The sequence below is a fragment of the Hermetia illucens genome, chromosome 2 (assembly GCF_905115235.1).
Source record: "Hermetia illucens chromosome 2, iHerIll2.2.curated.20191125, whole genome shotgun sequence".
NCBI classification, from domain to species: domain Eukaryota; kingdom Metazoa; phylum Arthropoda; class Insecta; order Diptera; family Stratiomyidae; genus Hermetia; species Hermetia illucens.
Window position 1 is genome coordinate 62,036,232 of NC_051850.1, and position 27,555 is coordinate 62,063,786.

The following is a 27,555-nucleotide window of genomic DNA, read 5'->3' on the forward strand; positions in this document are numbered from 1 at the left end:
GTGACCATATTCCAACAGTTTTTCCATGGTGTGCTGCAGAGAGAAAATCTGATCTGTTGGTGATTTGCTTGGAGCGAAGCGTCTTTGGTATTAGCCAATGATGTTCTGGACGCATGGAGCTATCCGACGTAGCAAGATAGCGGAGAGTATCTTGTAGATGGTATTCAGCAACGTGATACCTCTATAATTTAAGTGTAATTGCGCGGTGTTTCTGGCGATTATTTATTTGAAATAATAAAACTTGTTTTTTCTATTCGCTAGTGTAGAATTTTACTTGGAAAATATCGATATTTCGGGAACCACTTGTTCCCTTCATCAGTGCTAACAACTCTGCTCATCAGTGGGTTTATTAGCTATATTTATACTAATCTAAATATATAATACTATTCTAATTATGGCTAAACTAGTTTCTTTTTCTCTAAACTTGCTGCTCTGCGTGATATTTCCCTTTTTATGTATGGAGCTGGTAATACCTCGTTGTCAGTCGTCAGGCATTGATCTCACACCTTGAGCATAAGTTGATGAACCGCTTTGACCGCACTTTGACTGACTGAAGATAAACTCCAACCAGACCAAAGTTCTCAGTCTGGCGGGTCATCGCACACTCCCTATCTGTATTAATGACAGATAATCGAAGGCGTTGATTAATATATTTATTATTTAGGAAGCGTGGTTTCTGACGGTGGCACTGAACTGGAACGGGGAACGGGGTTGGCCGACGCATTACCAGCGGCAAATTCGCTTTCGAAGCCTTGTCTAAAATCAGGAAATGCAGTTATCCCAATATAAAAGTCAAGTTGACACTAGCATATGGAAAGTGAACTCCACTGCTACCCAAAAGCTCCAAGCTTTCGTCAATACCTGTCTGCGTTGTATAATCGGAGTACGCTGACCTGACACTATATCGAACTAAGAACTTGGTCGGCGCACAGGCCTGGTACTCGAATGCACTGTGATGGGAAGTGGCAGGAGATAAGTCACACATTAAGGAGGGGCGACAATTGCATTGTTGGCTACTGCATGCAGTGGAAGGAATCCCCTCGCCCAAAATGGCCGATCAGTTGGCCGCCTCAAGGGCCCTTGGCGTAGAACAGTAGAGGGGAAGTGCAAGCGTCTCGGGAAGGCGTGAAGGTGCTGAAAAGTATTTCAGGTTACCGTGAACAATGGCGCGTAGGTGTGGTTGACGCGCTATATCCCACCAACGGATGAGTGACAATCATATAGTATTGTTCTTGGTGTTGGCTCGGCAGGCATTTCCCAGGATTTATGCTCTATCGTGGCTACCAACCCACGCTTTCGTCCTGTAAACTATACTACCCTGTAATCGCTTAAATAAAACAGGCTCGTTTTAATTTAATCATTATCAACGGCGCAACAACCGGTATCCGGTCTAGGTCTACCTTAATAAGGAACTCCAGACTTCCCGGTTTTGCGAGGTCCACCAATTCGATATACCTAAAAGCTGTCTGGCGTCCTGACCTACGCCATCACTCCATCTCAGGCAGGGTCTGCCTCGTCTTCTTTTTCTACCATAGATATTGCCCTTATAGACACATCCATACGGATTAAGTGACCCGCCCACCGTAACCTATTGACCACAACGTGATGGTCAAGGTATCGCTCATAGATTTCGTCGTTATGTAGGCTACGGAATTGTCCATCTTCATGTAGGGGGCCAAAAATTCTTCGGAGGAGTTCGCAATTTTTCTTGCTAAGAATATATTTATATATTTATATTTACTCTGGAAAAGTAGAGTATCTTTTACACGAAGTTAGAGATTTCAAATTTTTACAAAAGGAACGTCGCGAAGGCGGTTCGAATTATTTCAGCTAAGAGCTTTCGAAGAAAAACTCTAATAAAATATTGTCACTGAAAATACATAAACATCAATTTTACACGGTAAAAAGTAAATGTTTCGCTTAGGAATAACTATGTCCAGTTGAAAATATGTATAAGTGTATTCATACAATATAATAATATGTTCACGAGCACCTAAGAACATTCTGATTTGAAATAGTTCCCCAGGTCCGGTCCCAACTCGGTTGATAGTTGTAGTAGGATTCGTAAAGAATATTTTGCTGCACTTCTTCCTTTGAATAATGCTATATCATCTTTCCCTACTTATTCTCCTCTAAAAATTGATTGTCTCATTTGAAATTCCTCTCAAGAGCTAGCAGTTTTCAGGCCTTTCGCTCCAGGGTGTAATGTGTGGACAAATACGCTTCAGGATAAATATCGTGTTTGTGAATTTTATCGTTCATTTTTTCTTCAATTCATGGTGTTAAAAATATGAAAATTTTTTGATAAAAGCATATCTTTCGATTTCAGATATTGCTAGTAAATTAGGAATAACTTTGACGATTCGTGACTTGCGTTCTACCGATCCAAAATCACAAATTCGGGCTTTATTCTCACAATGGCTTCCGATCCATGTGGCGGTACTCGAGATGGTGATCGATAGCGTTCCAGGTCCGAAGAACATGTCCGGCGAAAGAGCGGAGAAGCTGTTATGTTCAGCAAATCTAGACTTCTCATCATATCCAAAAGAAACACAAAAGTTGAAGTCGGATTTCATTTCGTGTGATCCAAATAATTCCAATGTCGTTGCATTTATCTCTAAAGTAATAAATCCTGCTATTGTCGAAGAAATGCTTTAATCGTCTAAGTTCCTTTCCCAGATGGTACCTATTGACAAATCTCGCTTGCCGCAAAACAAACCCAAGCCTCTAACGGCAGAGGAAATTCAGCAGCGAAGAGAATTAATCAAACAAAGAATAGAGGAACGAAAAAGAGTTGCCGAACAACAAGACATAACGACTGGAATGGAAAACTTATCAACAAAGGACGAGACTAAGCCTGTTGATGACAATGAAGTGAAACCGAAGGAAGATGAAATCGATCAAGAATTCATCGCATTTGCACGCATTTTCAGTGGCACTCTGAAACCGGGCATGAAGCTGTATGTTCTCTCGCCTAAACATGATCCGAGGAAAGAAAAGTGAGTTTGTTAACTGGAAAAATAAATTCTGTTCTTAATGCGTAAAGTATTTCCACAGTTTGAATCCCATCGATTCTCCGCATATTATAGAAGTTAATATTGGTAACCTATACCTTTTTATGGGCGGCGAATTAGAAAGTTTATCTGAAGTTCCAGCTGGAAATATTGTTGGTGAGTAAAATTGCATTTTCCGATATCAGAAGTGTGCATGGAAGTGAAATTTAAAAATTCGCTTCTACATTTGCAGGCATTGGGGGTTTGCAAGATGTTGTGCTGAAGTCAGCGACATTAGCTAACAACATATATTGCCCGTCATTCAGTGAACTAAGTTTAATGGCAACGCCCATTCTAAAAGTTGCCCTGGAGCCAGTTAATATATTTGAAATGCCCAAACTTCTAAGTGGTTTGAAACTCCTCAACCAAGCTGATGCTTGTGTACAGGTTTCCATTCAAGAATCGGGTGAACACACTATTACTACTTTGGGTGAAGTTCATTTGGAAAAATGTGTTAAAGATTTGGAAGAAACTTATGCAAAAATTAAATTGCATGTGTCAGCCCCTATAGTTTCATTCCGGGAAACGATTGTCCCCGAGGCTACAATTGACATGGTTAATGAGGCAATTGTTAAAACAGATAATGATATCACGAAGAAGATTGTGTCAATACAAACGGCGAATAAGTTGGGATCTATAAGAATACTAGCGCTCCCTCTTTCTGATAGTGCTATAAACGCTTTAGATCAACATCTGGAGGTATTGAAGACATTATCAATGGTGTCTAAAGTGAATCCATTCCCTGAAAAATTCATGTCGCCACTTAAACAATTAAAAAATGGTTTGTCAAAAGAATTAGAAAAACTAGAGCTTGGCCAATTTAGTGATTGCTTAAATTTGGCCGAGAAAGTCTGGTCGGTCGGTCCTAAGAAATGCGGTTCGAATATTTTACTGAACTTAACTGACTACAAACATCAGAACTTTTGGAAAACAAACCCGAATGAAGATGATTTGAATTTTAATATCGACGATATTCGAAACGATTACAATAGTTCGTTTATTAATGGATTTCAATTAGCCTCATCGGCTGGACCGCTCTGCGAAGAGCCTATGCAAGGAGTCGCATTTGTTATTTTAGAGTGGCGAGTGGATGAAAGTGATGAATTGAATTCGAAAGTTTTTGGACCTTTCTCAGGTAAAACTGCTGGCTTATAATTAAAATCTGTGGTGAGTTTCTATTGTCAATTTTTGTGTTTATTCTAGGTCAAGTTATGTCTTCAGTGAAAGAAGGTTGCAGAAAAGCTTTCCAGGCACAACCTCAACGACTTGTAACTCCAATGTACACGTGCAACATTGTTGTGAATTCGGAAGTATTAGGTGAGTCCAGTTTTTTGACATTAAGGTTTATTGTACAGTATACTGACTTCTGGAAAAAGTCTTCACAATTTTGGATCGATCCCGATGAAATGTACTGATTTCTTTACGCAACTATGATTCATGTAAACAATGCATTTGTTTCGAAAAGGGTATGGACTTTGTAGTGCATTGTAATAATCGTTACATTTGAAGTGTGCATTTTGAGGAAGCAATGACACGCATGATATCCATATCTTTCTTTCATCATCTGTGGCGACTTTAATCTTCCTATGCTCTCCTGGCCTTCCCTTCCTCCCTAATAACTCGACCTACCCTTCCCTTCCTCTTTGCACTTTCATGTACACCTGTGGCGCCCTCCAGTTTAACCTTTCTAGAAATCACTTAGATCGCACTCTTGACCTTGTTCTCTCTAACCTTTCTATACGTTGTCTTCCCCAATCCCTTCATGCTCTGTCTTACGTTGCTCCTGACGCCTATCATCCTGCTCTCGAGTTCGATGTTCAGATATCCCGACTCCATTCTCCGGTCGCTCGCAAACCTATCAGGTTCAACTTTCGTAAGGCGAACTTCGAAGGTCTGAACTCAGTCCTGGCGTCAATCATCTGGGTCCCCCTCTTCTCTCCACTCACGTGTGACCAAGCACTCAACACTTTCTATACCATTTTATCTGATCTTCCTTTTTACGTTCCCTCCTCTTCTAAGTGCTTACACTCTTACCCCGTCTGGTTCACCACTGAAGTTCACAAAAAATTACGTCAAAAAGAGACTGCGAGGAAGAAGTTCCTGTCTTCTAGAAAAGATGCTGACTTAGTTTTTCTCAAATCTCTAAGTCGAGAAACGAATATTTGATCAGTGTGGAAGACTTACTCAAGCGCGGAAACCTGAAACTTTTCTGGTTCCACATCCGCAACTCCCGCTGCTCCGCCCAGTTATCCCCTCCGTCCATTAAATTCTCTGGCTTCTCATCTTGTTATTTACTCTGCCGCTACTTTTCGTCAGTCTATGTTCCCCCTCCTTTATCCGAATCCCCCCGATAGTGGATGTAGCCTGCCCCGCATTGGCTACCATTCCCCTTCTTACCCCTATCTTTGTCGAGTACTTCCTTGATCAAACTTGATGCCAATGTCGAACCTGGCTACGATGGTCTTCCAAACCTTTTTTTGCTCAAAACTGGTAAGTCCATTTCCCTTCCCCCATCTCTTATTTTCAACAAAAGCCTCGAAGAGAATCATTTTCCCGGCTTATGGAAAAGAGGCTCTCATCATCCCCATACACAAAAGTGGCGATCGTACGCTTGCCGAGAATTACCGTCCCATTTCCCTCCTCTCCTCCTGTTCCAAAATTCTGGAAAGATGTGTCGGCAACTGGTTGTCCGCCTACTTTGGCCAACACATAGTGAAAGAGCAACATGGCTTCGTTAAACGCAGGTCCACTACCTCAAACCTGCTTGACTTTACCAACTTTGTCGCCAAATGTCTAAATTTACGGCAAGAAGTGCATATCATTTACACTGACTTCGCTAAAGCCTTCGACACTGTAAATCACAAGATACTTTTATCCAAACCCTCGTCTCTAAACGTTCCCATACCATTTGCTTTATGGTTTGCCTCTTACCTTTCCAGCCGATTCTGCCGCGTCTCTTTTGACGGCTATACTTCCCGCTCCTTCTCCCCCTTCTTTGGCGTCCCACAGGGATCTATTCAGGGTCCCTTGTTATTTTTATTTTTTATTAACAACCTTCCTCCCCTCCTTACTTGTGCCTGTTTGCTCTATACAGACGACCTTAAGCTGTTCTCCGCTATATCGTCGGCTATGGATTGTGTTTCCCTTCAATCTAACCTGGACACTCTGGTTCGTTGGTGCCCGACTAATGGTTTAGCGCTAAACGTCAGAAAGTGCGTTATGTGCTACTCCCTAAAATCCTCACCCACTTCTTTCTCCTACTCTCTTAACGGGCATTCCTCATCCTGCTTAAATTTCACTCAAGAGCTCGGAGTCAATTTCAACAATAAGCTCCGCTTTGACACCCATTGCCTCGATGTCATCAATCGAGCTGCAAAATTGTCAGGCTTTATACTTCGCTCCTCTGATTTTGACTCCATCCAACCCTCCTTAGCTTTCTTCAATTCCCTCGTGAGGAATACCCTCGAGTATTGCTCCGTGATCTGGTCTCACTCCCGTTCCATCTTCTTTAAGAAAAGCTTCCCTCGTGTGGATTACCCCTCTCGCCTCTGCTTTCTCACCCTTCCCTTCCTACAGCAGCGTAGATTCTATCTGGATGTATGTGCATTGTTTAAACTTTCCTCGGATCTGATGGACTGCTCCACATATGGTGCAGACATTTTCAACGTGCCCTTCGCAGAGCTCGAAGTCTACTTTCATTCTCCCATTCCTAGGCTTTGCCGAAATTACAATGCAGAACAGCTTGGTCTTTTGAACTTCTCTACTTTAAGTAGATATAAACGTAGGATAAGTTTTTTGCTTTCTCCTCCTCCTGAGGACAATAATTAATTGGAATTTTCTGTTTGTTGTCCGTTAAATTAAATAAATAAATGTCTGGGAGTTAAGGCTATCCGGTATAATCCATCAAAATTTGTTCATCCTCTGTTTAAAGAGATTATATCCTCTCAGAAGATTGAATTAGATCCTCCGCCATCGCATCAATGAAGTTGAGAAATGAATGGAAACTCTTATGTATCCTAAGACTCCACAATTAGCGACAATGCCTATGCCTTTGATAAATTGCAAGTTTTTAGGAGTTGAAATTCTCCTGATTATTATGTGTTTGGTTTCTACTCGAATGCCAATAAAAATCCGGCTAATATCAGATATTATATTGTATCCAGTAACTTGGTCGCGTAGCCGTGATGATGCCTGTTTGGATACTAGGTGGGCGAGAAATTTGACCACACGTTGTTCTTAGCCGAACAAATACTCCAAAGTGCAGGCAATTGATATGTTCCCGTTCGATATTCGATTGTAACTAGAGAATCGAAAACTTTTAGGCCGTTATATGCTGGATAAGCCATTGATCTTATTGACCATCCATTTAGTATGGGATGATGATTTGAAATAGGGTAAAGTCTAAATACGCAGTGAAAGGGTGGTAAAGCTCCTAGGGCGAAACGTGAATTGGTGCCCAAGACGGATCATAAAGCTTGGAAAGACTTGTTCAACGAACACCAACAGCTCTACTATCAAACTTTATTTCCATCTCCACTTGGTGATCGCTGGGAGTTCTTTCTTAATGAAAAACTGCAGACGGAGTAGGATGACGGCGAGTCACCTGCTCCTGAAAACCGGATAAATTGTACCAACTGGTCCTTCAGGTTGGGGGGTTTAGGGCTGACAACCCTACACGGAAAATGACACGTTATGGAGCCTCGAAAGGAGCCTAGGACTGTATTGATTGATTGATTGGCAACGAAAAGGGCAAAAGATTTGCGCATTTCCTCATGGAACGTGCCCTCTCTGTACATAATAGGAGCTCCTAAACCCTGTTCCAATGTAAGGCACAGTGTTACAAGAAATGCGCTGGACCGGTTTCCTGGAGAAGAGGTTCTGCACCATATATTATACCGGCCAACTATGTGCTCACATTAGCTCTGTGCTCTCCTAGCCATCCAAAAAGAGGAAATTGCTGTTATCGCCTTTGAAAACATAAGGTAACGGCTATGCACTCTAGGATTTCGAGGAAAATTTCGAAATATAATACCCCCCTTTTACGAGGCATTGGAACGAAGCCTTCTCCAGGTATGATATCCAAACCATATTTGGTTATTTCAACAGCCAAGTGAAGACTTGGTGAATGTCAGAACATATAGGAGGCCAATATAGACTCGAATCACTATGGTGCTCCGGGCTCGAGGAAGAAGACCACCACGAATCTCTCTGACTATTAGCTGAGAGTGAACAATGAAGTCATTCAAAAGGAAGTCCTTCGTAACATCTATAGGGAGGAAATGAATTCTCGAATAGCCGTAGCTATCAGAGATCGTGGATATGAAACATCAGCAAATGATATTCACAACTTCCGGAAGAACGTTATCATTGATGTGAACGTAAACAAATTTGGCTCCTATCCTAAAAAAATCGAAACGACTGGTTTGATGATGAATGTAAGTTAGCAACGGAACGGAAGAATGCTGCATACCGAGCAATGCAGCAATCATAGAATCGGGCACGCGCCTCTATCTTTCACCCATTTTGTTAAGCAGAGAATTGACTTCACAGACAGAAAAAGAAAATTTGGGAGAGCCAAAGAGCTCCGTAAACTGCAGGGAGCGACCGCACCAAGCTTGGAAGTTTTATAAATAAGTCAGCAGGATGAACCCATATACACCTCCATGATCACCGTGTCGAGGCAAAGAGGAAATTTGATTTCCGATCGTATAGGCGTAATGGGTTGAGTGTTTTGATCGACTGCTTAGTAACCAGAATATTGGCGAATTGAAGTTCATGCTAACTGAAAACGACGAAAAAATGTTGTCACCAACAAACATGGGGAAAGCGTAAGTAACGTAAGTGGCCAGGAGCCGATGGAATTAAAACTGAAAAGTGATCAACTACACCAAAGGATTGGTGGTTTGGGACATCGAATGAATCTGATGACTGGCAACGAAGCATTATCTGTCCCATAAATAGAAAGCACGATATCTAGCATTGCAGTAAATATAAAGGTATTAAGTTACTGAGAATACGTCCAGAACATTATCAAACCAGAGTTGGCCCATCTTTTGACTTGATTGATAAGACTGAGTAAGCTGGCCCTGACCAATGTGCGAAGTCAGAGGAGAGCAGCAAAGTATAATTTTCGAGACCTTTCATAATCAACAATGGTATCAGACAAGGGGATGCCCTATCGTGCATTCTTTTTAACCTGGCCCTGATCCGTGATCCGTGATGCTGACGCAAACGCGAGGGGCATCATCTATCTTCAAGTCCAATGGAATACTATTTCTGCTATGGATATCGAAATTACAGGAAGAATGAGCTGAAATTGGTCTGAACATCGAAGGCGATGGTAAACAACCAAAAGGCAGCCTGAAACAACGGTGGCTTGATACGCTGAATGGGGAGTTTAAAAGCCTCGAGATTGCAGGGATTCGATGGAGCCAAATGGCGAAACCGATCACAACGAACCGACCCCGCTTGTGAACGGGACAAGGACTGAAGAAAAAGAAGAATGAGCCGAAATGTAAAAACTGCCTGGCGTTTCACTACTGTTCCCAGCTCTATTTCTGTCCTCATGTCAGCGCTCATGTGACAATCACCAATAGTGACATTCAAGTGTCTTGTGTAGGAGTATTTCTGATCTATTTCTCGCTGCTTCCCCAGATCTCATGGTGAGTGTTGGTATCGCAGCCGAGCTTAGTCCTACGACTAATGCTGTTGGGAGCCAGGTGCCGGTTCCTAGGAAGTATGCTGATACCACGTCCGCCTCTCGAGGTCTTCCCTCGGCTTCCAGTGGGTCTTGCACAGCCACGAGGTCTCCAGTTAGGATATCTCAAAGATATATATTTTCAGTTTTGCTTGTGAATTATGCAAACTTTGGGTTTTTCACAAGACTAATTTTACCCTTCAATTGCAGCTGATGCAGCTTTTGAATGTTGGAGGTTTAATTGGGCTATTTTAGTGTTGCACATTAGCACTATTAGTGCTTGGAGCTCTTCTCCAATGTCGGAGTATCATCCTCCTCCTCCGACATTGAGCCATAGAAGCTCTATGTCGCCTAGCTCCTGCTTTTCTGTGGGCGGCGAGTTCACTTCCGCCCCCGGATCTGCCCTTTCGGCCTCTATGGCCTCCATGATTTCTCCGGGACCTCGGTAGGCTTTCCACCCGATGTGTCCTCCGAAGTATCTTTGTTTGGTTTCTCCCTGTGCCCAGATATGCTGCCAAACTGTAATTGATGTGGTAGTTACGACGTTTAATTGCCTCCAGGAATCGGTCCTCTACCCCGATCGTGAGGAGTTTTTCTTTGCCTTCCTCCTTAAGTAAGTAAGAGGGTTCTATCATTTCGCTAATTTTACCGGTGAGTTTCATTTCAACGCTGACTGCATCGGGAAAAGTTTTCTACCTTCTCATTGAATAAGGTGTCACTTATACAGTTTTCTGTGTCATTGATGACTCGCTGCCATTCGGATTTGGATAGCATTTGTTGAAATTGTGATTCTTTTCGACGTCTGAACGTACAGATTCATTCGTATATCCTCGTCTGAGCTGAATTTCTGTACTCACTCATTTCGTGTATATTTTCTTATTCTAAGTGACTTTCTTATATGCGATTTTTGCTCTTCACCCCGTTTGGCCTCGAAGCCTAGTCTGACGATTACCACGAGGAAGTGAGAGTAAGACTTGATAGCAAAAGTGCCCATAGAGTTTCCGGGTGTACTTCCCACCAGCTTGGTGCGTTGGCGGTTTCCATCCCACATCCTAGCCAGTAAATAGCTTGTGACCTGTCTTTTAAAGAATAAATGAAAATGAGTGGTCGCGCTCCAATGACGTAAGGAAATAACCGCCGAGTAGATTTAAATAATTTATTGTCGCCTGACGGCAACATTTTATTATGATATGTCGTTGTCCTTATGACTGTCATTTTACATAGCGTAAACTTTTAGAGAATTCACCTAAATTTAATAGACATCTTCTTCTTAAACTGTAATGAAAATACAATTTTCTTATTTTAATTTAAATAATTGTGAAACTAATTCTAGTAAATGCATCATCGAAAATGTAATAAATATTGCTACAGATGAAGTTGAATGGAGTTTAAAGATATCATTTGAAGGTCCCGAATAAGATTATCCCTCTTTTCCGTTCCATGTATGGATTTTGAATGCCATGATGAGATTAAAGATATGAGTGAGAATGACGTAAATTCGAATTAAGGTAGAATATTTAATAGTATTTAGTCCCAAACGATAGAGTCCTGAAATTGTTCCAATCTATCCCATGGGAATGGTGGGTTATCGTCGGCTGCGGTAGACCTCTTCTCCCTTTTAGTTTTTGTCTTTGATTCAGCAGTTGTGGTTTCTCCTTTCCGTTCATTGTTTCTTCCATAAATGCCGTCGAAATTGTTCAGGGATATGCTATCAACGAAATCTTGTGCATTGGAAATATTGATTATTGACGAGCTTTCAGGACGATTCAAATATTGGTAATTTGCTTGATGCTGCATTTGGTAACTATCATCTTGGTATGTTGGTCTTGTATCCTTGTTTGATGTGTACTGATTGGAGTTTTGCATGAAAAGAGGCTTTTGCAGTTGGTAGCGTTTCGGGGGCTGTGCTGACGGTTTCCTTATTGAAAATCCAGGTCGCACACACATCATGCCGAACACACGAATTCCAGGGACGCTAGCATATGTGGGTTGATCGTGAGCCATTGGTCCTTCTGCAAATATTATTATGATGAACTTACTGAGCTTTGAAGCTAAAGTTTTGCTTGAAACTTACCAAGTTTGAAATGGTCTGGGCAACGACATATGACAAGGTAATGTGATTTTCCAGTCCTCGTGTTTTGGAGTGCTAACAAAGACCAATCTTTGGGAGATCTGCATTCTCTCATTTCGGTGGTAGCTTCACAAGTTTTAGCTAACGTAATAGCCTAAAAAGGATGATAAGTCGTAAAGTCGTGAAAAACATAAGATTGTGAAATATAATCAAGATACATAAAACGAGTTGTGATTTTTTCTCGGACCCCTTGGGATTTCATAGTAAGCTATAATTTTATCTCCGAAAAAAACAAAATCAATCAAAGTCGGTTTATTACCTTCTTTTTGCTATTTCCAATAAGTTTGGTTGTATGTTGATCATCTTCATTTAGACTTGCTGAACAAGGATCTCTATACCTGAAAACAATAGAGGATAGTGGGGATTAGAAAACAAAGTAAGATTGGCGGGGACCTGGTTTGGAAATTGAAAAATCAAAATTGTGGCGTGAAAGTTAAATGTGTTAGAGGACTTTATTTTAAGATTTGTAATAGAACATTGGAAAAATTTTGGCTGCGCTCACCCGTTATTATTACCCCATCATCACAGTCACAGATCACAGTCGAGCGCACAACGAGGATATATTATGGTTTGCAAAAAGTGAATGGCTAAAAGTTGTATACAAACATAAGTGATATTTACTTATTTAATTCAGTTTTAGCTTTCAGAAACTAACTAAATTCGCAGCTGTGTCGTACTCTAGAAGCTTATTTTCACATTTATTGTTTTATTCCATCGCCTTCAAAGTAGGCGATAAACTTATGTCAACGTTTGACTAATCATACATGCGTATAACGTTGGGCTGGTCAACGATATTTGCTGCGTTTCTGGATGTTTGACTGTCTCGAAAAGTATATGGTGATGATTTAAATTTTCCAATATAATGTGGTTTTGCTCCGTGTTCGGCTTGTTTGATCGGCTTTGTTTCAACGATTACTGACTTGTTCATATGCCGTACTTATATCAACGAGGGAGGGTAGCGCTTCGAGCAGTGTTGCCGGAAACGGGAAAATTATCATCATTATCCCAGGGAAATCTAGACATCCCGGTTTTGTGCCGAGATCCACCAATTCGATATCCCTAAAAGCTGTCTGGCATCCTGACCTACGCCATCGCTCCATCTCAGGCAGGGTCTGCCTCGTCTTCTTTTTCTACCATAGATATTGCCCTTATAGACTTTCCGGGTTGGATCATCCTCATCCTCATAAGTGACCCGCCCACCGTAACCTATTGAGCTGGATTTTACCCACAACTTGACGGTCATGGTGTCGCTCATAGATTTAGTCGTTATGTAGACTGCGGTATCGTGCATCCTCATGTAGGGGGCCAAAAATTGTTCGGAGGATTCTTCTCTCGAACGTGGCCAAGAGTACGCTTGCTAAGAACCCAAGTTTCCGAGGACTGCATGAGGACTGGCAAGCTCATTGTCTTGTACAGTAAGAGCTTTGACCCTATGGTGAGACGTTTTAAGCGGAACAGTTTTTGTAAGCTAAAATAGGCTCTGTTGGCTGACAACAACCGTGCGCGGATTTCATGATCGTAGCTGTTATCGGTTGTGATTTTCGACCCTACATAGGAAAAAGAGGATCGTACCTCTTGCATTTATCTCAACATCACGGATCACTTTCTCGAGGGTCGGGTTAAAGAGGACGCATGATAAGGCATCCCCTTGTCGTAGATCGTTGTTGAGAGTGATCCTGCTGTTTTTATTTGGTCTCGCACATTGGTCAGGGTCAGGCTAGTCAATCTTATCAATTTCGTCGGGATACCGAATTCTCTCATGGGCGTGTACAGTTTTACCCTGGCTATGCTATCATAGGCGGCTTTAAAGTCGATGAATAGATGGTGCAACTGTTGTCCATATTCCAACAGTTTTTTCATTGTTTCCCGAAAACGAAAATCTGATCTGTTGCTGATTTGCCTGGAGTGAAGCCTCTTTGGTATGGTCCAATGATGTTCTGGGCGTATGGTGCTATCCGGCCTAGGATATCTTATTGATGGTACTCAGCAACGTGATACCTCTATAATTGCTGCACTGTGTGATATCCCCCTTTTTATGTATGAGATAGATAATGCCTCTTTGCCAATCGTCAGGCATTGGTTCCAACACCTTGGGCACAAGTTACATTTATTCCCATTTAATACAGATAACACAAAGAAAGCGAAGAAAATGAACACAATCGAGTCAAAAACAGTATTGGCATAGCAAGAAAAATGAACGGATTCTAAATAAAAACCAACCAAATTCGAATTTTAACTTTAAGGTTATTTATGCAATTTCAACGGTAAGACAACAATGCTTCAAATTGGAAAAGTATTGAATTATATCGGAGGAATTTTCAATCCTTTTCTTTTTTTTCAGCCTTTGTCTCGATCACAAGCGGGGTTGGTTCGTCGTGATCGGTTTCACCATTTGGTTCTACCAAATGCTTGATCTGGATGCAATCGCGAGGCTTTTAAACTCCATCCAGCGTATCAAGCCACCGTTGTTTCGGCCGGCCTTTTGGTCGCTTACCATCGACTTGAATGTTCAGACGAATCTTAGCAAGTGAATTATCATTTACGCGAAATACGTGACCATACTATACCCAGGACGCCTCTCTTGTAGCTCTTCCGCGATCGGCGCAACCCCATATCGATCGCGGATATCCTCATTTGATCCCCCCATTGACCAGGTCACTGCTGCTGACAGTGATTGTGCATGTTTCATGTTTAATTAACGTAACGATTCCGTTTTTAGCGAGTTGATAGAGGCCTCTCTCGCCATCCCGAGTGTCCAGTTTATTGTAAAGATAATGGGCCGCTCGAGTGACAGCGATCGCTTTCTTTGCTTCTTGGTTGGCATTCTTATAAATTTGCTAATTGACGAGCGCTTTATCGTTGGGAAACTTGTGGTAAATGCGTTTTGTTTTCATGGATCTTCATTTGAACATCGTCATTCCTAAGAACCCCTTTCCCTTATGGCACCTGTTCCTTTTCACCCACATGACCATTAAGGTCGTCGGCAATGCTAATCAGAAGTCATCAGAAGGCACCTTGCAGGTCTTTTCATCGAAAAGTTGCCAGAAGGCATCTTTCTCGGCATCAGGTCGACCTGTGCCGTGTATAGGTTCTTAGTTTAAGCAAATACTACAGATGCTCAACCAAATTAAGGTTTACCGATTGGGAAGGGGATATTATATGAAAACCTTTCTCTTACCGAGAAGGAAGTCTACTTGGGGTTGTTGTCCTATGCCTAAGGTGACGGTTTGTAAAAAAATTACATTCGGGTATACTTATTTTCCATTCTTTAGTCAATGAATGCGTCTATTTACTCTGGTCGCTATACCCCATCATCATGCTTGCTTGAGGATTGCATGTATCTCGTAAGTCTTAAGCTCTGTATTGGCTTATCTACAAAACCCTGATTTGACTTTTCCTGGACCAGAGAACGGAATACCAAAATTCAAGGCACGCCGTTGTCTCGGTTATTTTTGGAGATGAACGGTTTTGTTGCGGCCGGGAGACTATGAAGTTTCGCTACCCGCTAGAAGTTAACCTGTTCGCCAGTGTAGGTCGCAACATCTTCCAGTGTGGGGGTGTTTTTGAACCGACTTTTATGTGAATTACAAATGACTTTGTGTTGTTTTCGAATTGCCAGCTTCCGAAGTGGTTCGTCCTACTTTGTGGATTATTTTACACCTTTTATGATGTGACGAACTGCATTCACCGAAACCGCTACTTTGTTTTTGCATTTATATGGAAATTTGGACCTATTTACCGACAGGCAGTGAAACGTTATCGTTTCGGTTTCTGTTGAAAAGTACTTAAAAGTACCTATTTAATTAAAAAAATACTAAAAATGCGAAAAAGTATTGAAGTACTGATGAACTTCATAAAGTACTTAATAAACCTTTGATACTAAAAAGTCAACACTGGCCTTGAGGAATCATGTTTCCAGCAACTGATTTGCGGTTCTGTTTTCTGGAAAAAATCAATTTTTTTTGAGACAAGGCGTGTTGCCAGGTGTTACATGTCTAAAACATCGAACAATAACAATCGACGAAATTGTTTCGTAAGGATCCAATTCACAATTTAGTTTTCTTAAGTTATGGCGTCAATTTTTGAATTCCACATCTTTTATTTTGTCAAATGTGTCATTATTTGGAAGCGTTCCGAGACGACAAGAGCGCTACCCATTTGAAGACTGTCTTTGAATGACTGGTATTGTTATGGCACTGGATTGAGTAGAAAGTGTTACATATAAAATTTCTACAATTTTGACATGACAGTGTATATATTGGTGACATTTGTCTTTCGGCAGCTGACGGTTTCATTCTTTAGAAATAGTTGATCGATTTGGTTGAGCTTTGAAAATTGAACACCAAACTGCATTTTCACTTTATTTTTATTTCCGGAAAGGGAAAAACGCAACTGAAGCCCGTGACAAATTGTGTTTTTACGGTAACAATCCTTAAAAAAATGTCAGTAGCCATACTAGTTTAAAAAATTCCGGGTAGGAAATTTTGATATTAAAGATCGAGGAGGATCTCACAAGAGAAATTGCAGAAACATTAAACGCTAGTCAAAAAAATGTTGACTTGCATCTAAAGGATGCGTAAAGAAGATCATTTTTTGGATTGTACATGAACTTAAAAAAGTTCATTTGACGGCGCGTATTAACATTTGTGATATGATCCTTTTGAAAACGATTTTAACTGGTGTTGGAAAGTGGGTCGTTTATAAGAATCTGCAATGCAAGCAAGTTTGCGTGAAGATTTGCGCCAAACTACCTCAAAACCAAACCTTCATCAAAGGAAGGTTATGCTCTCAGTGCAGTGGAATTAGAAGGGTGCGCTGCTTTTTCCGCTCGAAAGATTAGTTCAGAAGACTATTATCTGGAATCAGGCAGTTTAAATGCACCTCTCATCCAGAAACGGAGTTTCATTCCACCAGGACAACATCTCTGGTGACCCATCAAAAATTATTGGAGCTTAAATGGGATGTGCTACTTCACTCAGTATACTCGGCTGACCTTGCCCCATCGGAATGACACTTGTTTTACTCTCTTCAAAAATCCTGAAATGGAGTAACGTTATATTCAGATGAGTCGGTACATCAGCAGCACCTTCAGTTTTTCGTCTATAAAGGTAAGTCCTCCTATGATAGTTGGGGACGGATATATTTTCGCAAAGTGAAAGTTATTTGCAAACATTTCAACTCATTTATACTTATCGTCCACATCTGAACCTATTCCAACTAAAAGACAGATATTTTTGGATCTAAATGTGTGGTTAAGATTATAGTATCCTCAGCAAATGCTGCTGTGGTGTGGTTGCTGGGTGGTTAGCTACTGTAGTAACTGCTGCAAGGTGAGTCTGCTTACAACTCTAACACCGCGAACACCATAGTGAAAAGCGTGTCTGAGTTTACATATCCGTAATAAACACATTAATTTATCGAAAAAGCTTTCATTGAATTTGTGCCGCATCTGTAGCAGGCTTGGTAGTACTCCAAAAATCTATTAATGTTCAGTGAGACCTTGCTTTCTTCTGGAATCTGCGTTTTGTTAAGTACCAACCCTTTATGCACACAACCGGGGGCAAACGGTAGGGTTTATGGATAAGACTCACATGCCAAAGCTTACCGAACGTTGCTGCCATGCAATATCTCCTATCTTTGGATGTATTATTCATTTTCGATGCACATGTGACAGCCTAGTAACGTAGCGTCGTCTATTGTGTGCTATGACCATTATAGGAGAATGGTTGGTGTGATATCCTTTCCGATTCTCGATCGGTCGGCCAGTATGTGGGCTGTCCTGTTTATATGTGGATAGGACTAGTACCTAGAATTTCTCATATAGCACTTTTTCGTTAGGAGAAGTTAACCTTTAGTTCCGGTATGTATAGAAAGTTCTTCGCTATGGTGAATTTGTTATCCAAGGTTTTGAAAAATGTAGTGAATTACTCACGTGTGAAATTGTGAATTGGTTGGTAATGGATTGATGATATAGTAAGCTCATCTGATCATATCTGGGGTACTCCATGTTATAAGACCGTAACGGATAGTCCGTCCGGGATAACCATCCTGATTTGACTCAGGTGCTGAGTCACAACGAAATCGACTAGTATCCGTTATTCAGTTACGATACAAGTGTCTCTGTTACCAGCATTATGTTTTTGTTTTTGATTCATTTCTGGTTCGTGATGCTAACAGTATTCATGAAATAGTTCACATTATTCGACAGTGTAGTGAGAACAACAATAATCTTCTGCGGGTAAGTTTTGGAATAATCCAAGATTCCTGGATCCTGAGAAGTTTACACTTTTCCGCAACTGCTTTTTGCCTTGTAGATTCCATTCTAGCCATTTGTCGGCGTTGCTAAAAATACTCTTGCTATCTGCATTAATGGCCAGATCATTGAAGGCGTCGATCTATTTTTCTATCTTCCAAGTATTTTTGTGCTAACGGCCCATTGAGCTCAATGATGTTCGACGCATAAAGGGTCGATGATACCCGACGCATTAACAGCGCTAGATGCTTCTTTGTTGGTTCGTCAAAAATATGAAAATATACAGAGATATTACAAAACCACTATGAAGTTGAGGTTATTCCGTAGCAGCGTTCTCTGTGGGCTGTTTTGCGGGAATAGAACATGGAAAGTGACTGCCACTGGTATTCGAAAACTTCACTGTGTCATCGGGGTACTTTTGCCCAAAATAATCTCTCTCAAGTATAACTAGGCTGACTTACGGACCAGGTATTGGTAAATGTATTTATTAGAAGGCGAAAGATTCAGTGGATAGGTTACTCGTTATGAAAGACCGATAGCTCCATTTTTGCCTATGCCATTTGAAGCCTCTAACCCAGATCAGTGGAAGTGGAGGGCAAGCTTTTCGGGAAGAAGGGAATTGAAGAACATTTCCACGAACAGCTATTTAGGGAATAGTTGCCCTTATTGCCTAAATAGCTAGCTACGAGAAGTAGTCAAATCTAAACGGGATTTGGTTATCAAACGTTGTTGGAAAGTCGGAGGGCTGTGAATTATGTCCACTAATTCCGTTAAGATTCCCATATTCCACTTTCGCATTCACTGCCAATATTATCCTTATTCAATCTATATTAGAGCAATGAATGATCAGGTGGTTCCTATTTCTATTGCGCAACGGATTATTAGAAAGACGAAGGGAAATCTTCGTAAATTTCAACAAGTGTATGGGCACAATTCGGGGCTGAAGCTCTCTCCAAAACTCACGTGCATATACATAAAAGCTTTTGTGACGGACGCGAAATGGTGGAAAATTACGAGTCACGATTGGCGTCCTCGAACGTTCATCACAGATTAAAACATCCGTGTAGTTAGGTGGCTCTTTTACAATTCGTTCGGGCCCTACGCTGTCGTAACGGAATGTCGTGGTTCAAATCTTACTGGTGGCACAGCGATTTGTTATCGCAACTGGATGTCATGTGCCAGTCGAGCTGTGTATAAGGACCGGAGTCAAATCATGGTAATCTCGGGCGAGCGCAATACTGACAACATTGCCTCCTACAGTGTATTGCAGTATAGAAGTTACTGTCTTGAATGAAGTGTTCTAACACACTTCACAGCCCTGATCCAATATGGATTGCTGCACGAACGATTATTATGTTATTATTCGCGTAGACTAGCGATTTTATAAAATGGCGTCAACTGGCGCAATCTTGGCTGCCAGTTGTCATTGGAATTTTGACAGATGATTTCGTTTGGAAATAGTCACTCCAACAAATAGATTGTTTCATTCCCGGTGTAGCCTGCAGTGCCGTTATGCTGAAACCACATGTCCAAACCCCTACCATCCAGTTCCACAGAAAAATTTTGACCACATTCCGTAACAAATGCCATTTATGGTTACTGCATCTCCGGTGTCATTTTCAAAGAAGTAAGACCGGACCAAAATTATTATTATTCTGTTAAGGGAAGTTGAACTGCGTCCTTAAAGTAACTCTTTTACTGGTTATAATAATAATCGTTGGCGCAACAATCCATATCGGATCAGGGCCTTGAAGTGTGTTAGAGCACTTCATTCGAGACCGTAACGGTAGACTACAGTACACTGTAGGAGGCAATGTGGTCGGCATTACGCTCGCCCGAGATTATTACCCTGATTTGACTCAGGTATTCATTCACAGCTGAATCGACTAGTATCCGACGTCAAAACAAATCCCACTGCCGCCAGCGAGATTTGAACCGCGACTTTCCGTACGACAGCCTTGTGCTCTAACCACTCAGCTACCCGGACAGTGGTTATAGTGTACCTATTAACTATAGCATGTAAAGTAAGCCTATAACCGTTAAGCATTTTTATATATCCTTTACTATCCAAGTATTTCAAGTTAGCATCTGGTATTAAGTTTTCTCCCAAGTGTTCAGATCTTTTTTGCATAAGTGCTGGACACTGTCCCAGAACGTGTATAGAGGTTGCAATACACCCCGCATAGGAACTGCAGACAGTGTCCGTAGATATCCTTAGCTTCCCCAAGCGATAGTTTAGTTGGCAATGACTAGTGAATATTCCCAGTACAACCTGGAGGTTCTTCTTAGTGAGGGTGAAACAGTCCTTTGTGCGCTCCAGTTCGTGTCCCCTATTAACAACCTGGACTATTCTATTCCTGGTATAGTTCCTTTAGCCGTTCCTATTTATTCTTAAATGTCATCGTCGCGAACCCGTCTCTGCTCTCTTCCTGGCCAACTCATCTGCTGCCTCCTTGCCTGGAACTCAAAGTTCTTCTTTTTCTTCATCCTTTGTCCGGTTTACAAGCGGGACCGACTCGTCTATCAAAAGCCTGATCTGGATGCAATCGCGGAGCTTTTAAGTCTCTATCGACCGTATCAAGCCACCGTTGTTTCGGCCAGCCTTTTGGTCACTTACCATCGACTTCGAGGTTCACACCAATATTGGCAAAATTAATTCTCGTTAGCGCGAATCACGTGACCATATAATCGAAGACGCCTCTCTCGCAATTTTTCTACGATCGGTGCAACTCCATATCGATGGCGGATATCCTCATTTTGTATGTGATCAAAATGTGTCCCCCGCCACTAGTCCAACACAATTTTCTCGTCTCCATTACCGCAAGACGCTGTTGATTGTCTTTTATACTCGGCCAACACTCAGAATCAGAGAGAGCGACAGGATGGACGACGATGCGGTAAATTTTAGATTTGAGACGTTCGTTGATATGTCGATCACAGAAAACACTAGTTGTGGAACGTCACTTGATCCAGGTTGCGCTAATGCGTGAAGCAATTTCATAACGCAGTTCTCTATTTGCCGATAGCATTCACCCTAGTTTTTAAAATCGCTCAGTTCTGAGCAGTTTACTGCCGCTGACAGTGATTGTGTCCGTTTCATGGGGATTGATCATAAAAAATTCAGTTTTATATAGATTCAATCTGAGACCATGTTGCATGAGGCGATCATTCTATATTTGGACAGGTTGCTCGAGATCCATTTTGCCATTAGACGCTGGGATAACAAGATCTTCATATGTATAGGGCGCTGGATGTCCCGTGTGACGGTGTCCATAACAAGAACAAAGAGGAGTGGTGAGAGGGCGCTTCCTTGATGAACACCAACAAAGACACGAAGCGGTTTTGAAACACCCGCTGCAGTTCGAACTTTACTTTTCAAATCGTGGTAGAGCAATTGAACTCAGTGCACATTGTTTCTCCATGATTAACCGCATTCCAGCGCGTGTTGCGTCTGTAGTTCCGCAGTTCTTATAAAATTCGTCTTAATTCACGTTTATTTAAACCATTTCGCGAATACAGTTCTGTTCAAAAACCTAAGTTCGCTGATCTCTGCTTGGCTGTCAGTCAGAATAGCAATGTTATGTCCCCTGTAGTTCCTTTTTAGATTAAAGGAGGCATCTCTGTCTATGGCATACATTTCTGGCTCGAATATGCTAGTGTGCTTACGCATTGGTTCCAAGTACATTTTCCTTAGACCAATGACCCCGGCATCCGCTCCCTCTGCTATGAGGGATCCGTCAGTGCACCGAGTAATCTGTTGCTAGTTTTAGCCCTATGTCACAGCCACGCTCTCCCAGTTTGCCTTGTTACTCCAACGCGTTTCAAACTTCTTATTGAAGTGAAACCTTATTGTCATGTTATTCCTTGATATCAATAATTCGTGGCACCGCCTAGAAAGAATATAAATCTTCCTTCTATTAAAGCAGCTCCTTGCCTCATTGATACTCCCGGCCATCTTGAAGTTTTCCTTCTTATTATTATTATGAATTATTCCCAAAAGGACTGCCGGGGATGCCTTTGGGCTTGGCTTCATTGCTCCACTGATACAAACGCAAGCCAGTCGTTGGTGTTTATTTAATTCTCTAGCGTGAGTGCTGAATTCAGTTCTTTCTGCCCAGATTACCGCTCCATAGGTAATCATTGGCCTTGCTATTGCAGTGTACATCCAAAGTAGTATCTTCGGGGTGCAACCCCATTTTTTCCTGCTGTGGACCTGCAAGTCATCAGAGCCCTCATTGCTTTCCGACAAGTGTTTCCAACATCGTCTTCCAGAGCAATATTTGACCTCTGTTTCTCTTTTCACCTCCATGCCATGTAACCTTATGGCTCTCATGTGATCAAGCTTACGTTTCCTAGTGAATGGCACTATATTGATTTTTGCTGGATTGATACGCAGCCCCGTCTTCCTGCACCAGGCACTAGTAACCCTTAATACAGTTTGGATTTTATCACACAGGGTATCCTCATATTTGCCCCTACACGTTAAAATAATGTCGCCTGCGTAACCCTGGACCTGTATTTGTTAGCTCGTCCAGGAGTTCATCCACTATCATACTTCACATAAGCGGTGATAGTACCCCGCTCTGTGGACTACCTTGAGTAGTATTCATGACAATAGAATTTGTACCTGTCGGCACTTCTGTTTGCCTACTCTCTAACATTCTGCTCATCCTGAAAGCTAGGATATTTCCCACTTTCTTATAGATCAGGGCGTGTTTTATTTCTGTGTGGAATGTGTTGTCGAATGCTGCTTCCACATCCAAAAACGTACACAGTGCTATTTCTTTTGTATCTCTGGCATCCCGTAATACTTCTGTCAGCTGATAAGGGCAGTTTCTGTTGACCGTCCAGCCCGGTAATCGTGGAAACACTGATGTAGGGGATTACTTATTAGAGCTCTAGTTTTAATATAGTTGCCTATGACCTTCTCCACGAACTATATTAGGCAATTTGGTCTGAAAGATTTGGGGTGAAAAGGATCTTTTATTTGCTTCCGGGGCAAAGACCGCTTTTGCCCGCCTCCATCACTCCTTATCGGCGTTAGAAGAGACTCTAAGATGATTACTAGGCTTTTCTGGATTAATATTATATTTAGAAGATGTCATCTACTCCGGGTGATTTCAGTGGTTCAATAGTTCCCACTGCCCACCGTATACTAGCATCCTTTTGTTAGTTTCCACTTCTCCTTTCTTCCTCTTTTGTTCGTTGTTGGGGGTCAGGCAGAATGCTGTCGCCTTCCGCCGCACCAGACAGTGGCTCATTGCATTTGCCTCTCATGAGTCAGCTGTGGACTTCCTGAGTCTCAAATTCAATAATTATTCTCTTTACTTTGTTCAATCACCCATTGAACTTATTGCCGTTGGTCAGGTCTGCTGGTTTCAATCAACTATTGGCTAAATTGAATCTTGTAAAGACGAAGAAATTTCGTTGCGTAATGCCTTGTAAACTTTTAAGTTGTTTTAGATGATACCGAACTAATGGTTTCATGTTTTTGGCGGCACTCTCATTTGCAGCAGCAATGTTTTCGAGAGACCGGCCACTACGTTCTTGCACCAGAAGACTCAATGCCCGTAATTGACCAAAGTCTTCAAATTTGCTGATCACTTTTTGAGATGTTGACACATTAGGAGCACTTTCCCGACCGAAAACTCCGCGAAGATTACATGCGGTCTACCGCTTTCGATGAGTTGATGATTTTCTCAATACTAAACCACCGAACTGAACTTAACTTTAAAATCCGGGAGTATGGGGCTCCATCCCTCGAGGATAGAGTGATTCGAAGGAACGTAAAGAATTGAGTTTTTGGTGAAATTCTGGGATGCGTTGCACTGGTATCTGAATCACTAGGAGAGATTCGTTCAACATGCAAAATTTCCTTCATTAAGAAGTTTACCTAGCATAGGTAGGCGAGCCTCCAAGAACGATATCGCAAGAGTACTATTCCCGATGTAGATTTATCGCGTTCTCAACAGGTGAGCTCAGATAAGGTGCCATCAGTGCCCAGATAGACAGAGTCTTCCTGCGGTCCATTTTACCTGAAAGGCCCGTTGCGGAAAGGCTGCTTCTGATTTTTCATTCACCCCAGTCCCTTTTTCTGCTCCATTTTCCACCGTTCGTCAGTGATGAAGTGAGAGAGACAATGCGAAAAGAAAGCAGGAAAAACTGCAGAATATGTTTCTTAATAACCGCCATTGTTGTTTGAAGTAGTATCTTTGCTGTAAGCTCGAAATCTATTTTATTAGCCAGAAAGGGCTGAACATCGTGTACATTTGTGCAAATAATTTAAACATTCGACATCTGTGTTCGCCTATATTTTAAAGAATATTTTATGACTAATTGAGAATAAACCTTGCAATTATTTCAGATGACGGATTTATTTAAAAATTCTAACGGGGTTTTATGTCTAGTGTTGGAGAGAGAAAGTTCGAAATTCCGATGAAAGCATAATAATTATCAGCAATTTGATGAACAAGTTCTCGTCATTAATTCCTCCAAACTATTCATATTTATCATTTGGAAAATTCAATAATTTCTCTCCGATATCGGAACTACTTATCTCCCATAAAATTACCCATCATTTGATGGCTTCAGTTTGATTCACAAATAAGAAGCAACAGTAAAGCTCGTGTACCATATTTGGATCTCTCGACTCAAAGGGCTTAGGTCAGAGATAGGAAATCTAGGTTGAAAGATTTAGTGACTGTAATGGCCCTACGGAAGTACTTCAAAGAAAAGAGTGATTAGATACGTACCTTAGCTGTGCACCTTGAGTTATAGATTCGATTAAATGAAGTTATGGTTTTGGTAAGGTGATGGGAAGCAGATATTGAGGCAAAGGTTGTTTCGGGTGGGTTAACTTTGTAACCAAAAAGGTCAGCGCTCTCCTTTTCGATAATGAAAAATTGTTTGAGGAAAATTCGTAATTGGGCAATCTTATTGTTGAGGGCTTTCTGGCCTACTATACATTTAACACGCTTTCCATTCGATTCAGTGAGTGTTGTGGCAAAGAAGATATTGATTTAATTAATCACTTTTGTTAGTAAAGCTATTTCTTCATTTTGAACCCAGAGTTGACTGCTATGAACCAGAAAAATATCAGATATATTTTAGGTGCAGGCTATTTTTATAATCATCAGCCTTTAGAGTTTTTTCGAAGGATTTGACCTAATCAAAATTTATTCATCATATTTTAATTTGCACAGAACGTGGCTCATAAGTGAAAGATGAACAACCAAATGACAAATCTGCACACAAATTCTAAAAAAGATGAAAGTAAACTTTCGCGACTTTTGTGTAAGATTTATAAATATTAGGGACCTTTGAAATTAGCACTTCAAAGGAATAGACCGTAGGAACGTAGGTGATAAGCAGCAATTGTAGCGGAAGAATTCAATAATGAGTTAATCGATCCATGAAAATAAAAGTGGAAAAAAAATAGTTTCGTAGTTTTGAAGTTGTATCGAAGACGTAGGCACATAACATATGGTTGGCTTTAAACAATAACTTTAGATCTCAATTAAGAAGGAGGAGCGAGATCGATAACAAGCCAGTAGGCCCCGTTTGATTTATTGACTTTTGATTTGCTCTATTGAATTTCGCTGCAGAAAATATAACTCTCATCTTATTTTGAAAGTTTCAGCAAAATCTTTAGGATCGAAGGCGAATGAAAATATTCAAAGTGTGGATTCTTGTGGAAATTCACCAATAATGAAAAAAAAATCTCTAAGGATTTCTTTTCCTTTTCTTAGTATAATCTTATTTGGGGGGTTTCTAGCTTAAATCTTTCGTTTTAAAACAACGAATGCAGCCTTTTATCGATCGCGTATGTCCTTATTTCGGTGGTGATCATAGTGTGTGACGCCACCGATTCAACGCAACATTTCCATTATCGCGAGGTGGTATTCACTGTCCATTATTCCGAACTTTAGAGGACGAACGATGCCGCAGTTGATTTTGGATTTGAGACGTTCGTTGATGCTTTAGATCCAGAAGCGTAACAAAGAGTGAGGGCGATAATAACAATATTGTCAAGGGAAGTCGCACTGTATTCTATGAGAATAGAATATTAATATATCTATAAGTTATAATATGTGGTTTAAATCTATCACCGACAGAAACTTCGTTTATATTTCCTAGTTCCAGGTGTTCCAACTTAGCAGTTGGTATTAAGTATTTTGCCTGGTGCCTGAACCTACTTTATATAAGTGCCGGATACTGCTCAGAAATGTGTGGAGGTTTCACCACTCTCCTCACAGAATCTACAGACAGCGTCCGTAGATATCCCTAGATTCCCCAGGTGATAGTTTCGCCTACAGCGACCAGTGAGTATTCCCACTATGATCCGGAGGTTCTTCTTGGTTGGTTTAATCAATTTTTTGCGCATTGGGGGTAACATCTCCCATTAGCACCCTGTAGCTTGACCCAGTAAAATTCCCTCAGCCGTTCCTTTTTATTTTTCAATGTCGTAGCCATGAACCCATTTTCAACTGCAGAGAATGACTCTCACCCGTATAGCGGCGTCGCTATTCCTTTCCTGGTTACCTCATTCGCTGTCTTATTGCCTTTTAACCCAATGTGGCCTGGAACCCAGAGTATCCAGACTTTATTGAATGAGCCGAGCATGTTCAGTTTGTTAAGACATTCCCATACGAGTTTGGAATTTTTCCTGGTAGGACCTGAGTGTCTTTACAGCCAACCAAGCGGCTAGCTCTCGGTTACAATAGTAATGTTTTGCTTCCTATAGTTCCTTTCAAGGTTGAAGAAGGTACATCACCCATAGCGTATATTTCCGCCTGAAATATGCTGGTAAACACACCCATTCGTTCAAAGTGCATTTTCCTTGATCCAATGACCGCGGCACCTGCTCTCTCAGCGAAAGCGCTGTTTCTGACGGTGTTTCTCCATGACTAATGCGTAATGTGTATTGCATCATTGGTTTAGCAGCTCTTGACGAACTCGGTTTGGTTCACGGCAATTGGAACGATGTCGCGAATGCGGTTGTTGAAAATGCATTCAAAAATCCTCATGTTATAGGGTAACCGATTTGGACGATAATTTGAGCATTCTGCCTTTCAACAGTTTTGTTGAGAATCAGTTTCTTGTATGTCTGTATGTCACATGCACTTTTCTCAGAAACGGGTAATCCTATTGACACAAAATTCAGTAGAATGGTTGCAACGGTGAACCCTCACGTATGTGCCGAATCACATTGCTGCACATAGAACTGCAATTTTTTTTACCATCGAATATATGTGGCGCAGCAGGATTTACAGCAATGCTGTTAATTCGACTGTCAGATGCCACCACCGGTGTTCTCCGTGGCGGAAGGGGGTTGGAAATGAAATGTGAAAAATAATTGAAGTTTAAAAAGTAGAGTGGACAATGAATTTTCAGTCAAGCTAAACGATTTATTAAAAAAGTT

General features: G+C 41.3%; 2 protein-coding genes across 3 annotated transcripts in view; one reads left to right on the top strand and one right to left on the bottom strand.

Moving 5' to 3' along the window:
- The window catches only part of LOC119648212 (elongation factor-like GTPase 1), a 330,197-nt gene that overhangs the window by 11,690 nt on the left and 290,952 nt on the right, over positions 1–27,555 (top strand). For both annotated transcript variants that reach the window (XM_038049819.1, XM_038049820.1), the window contains 5 exons: positions 2,330–2,622; positions 2,680–2,999; positions 3,058–3,170; positions 3,247–4,188; positions 4,257–4,370. In XM_038049819.1, coding sequence (XP_037905747.1) covers positions 2,330–2,622; positions 2,680–2,999; positions 3,058–3,170; positions 3,247–4,188; positions 4,257–4,370 — 1,782 coding nt within the window. The remainder of the gene's footprint in view (positions 1–2,329; positions 2,623–2,679; positions 3,000–3,057; positions 3,171–3,246; positions 4,189–4,256; positions 4,371–27,555) is intronic.
- Positions 10,896–27,555, bottom strand: part of LOC119648213 — a 131,131-nt gene continuing 114,471 nt past the window's right edge. Inside the window, exons 4-6 of the mRNA XM_038049821.1 lie at positions 12,141–12,219; positions 11,825–11,975; positions 10,896–11,762 (exon numbers count right to left, since the gene is read on the bottom strand). Coding sequence (XP_037905749.1) covers positions 11,278–11,762; positions 11,825–11,975; positions 12,141–12,219 — 715 coding nt within the window. The 3' untranslated portion in view covers positions 10,896–11,277. The remainder of the gene's footprint in view (positions 11,763–11,824; positions 11,976–12,140; positions 12,220–27,555) is intronic.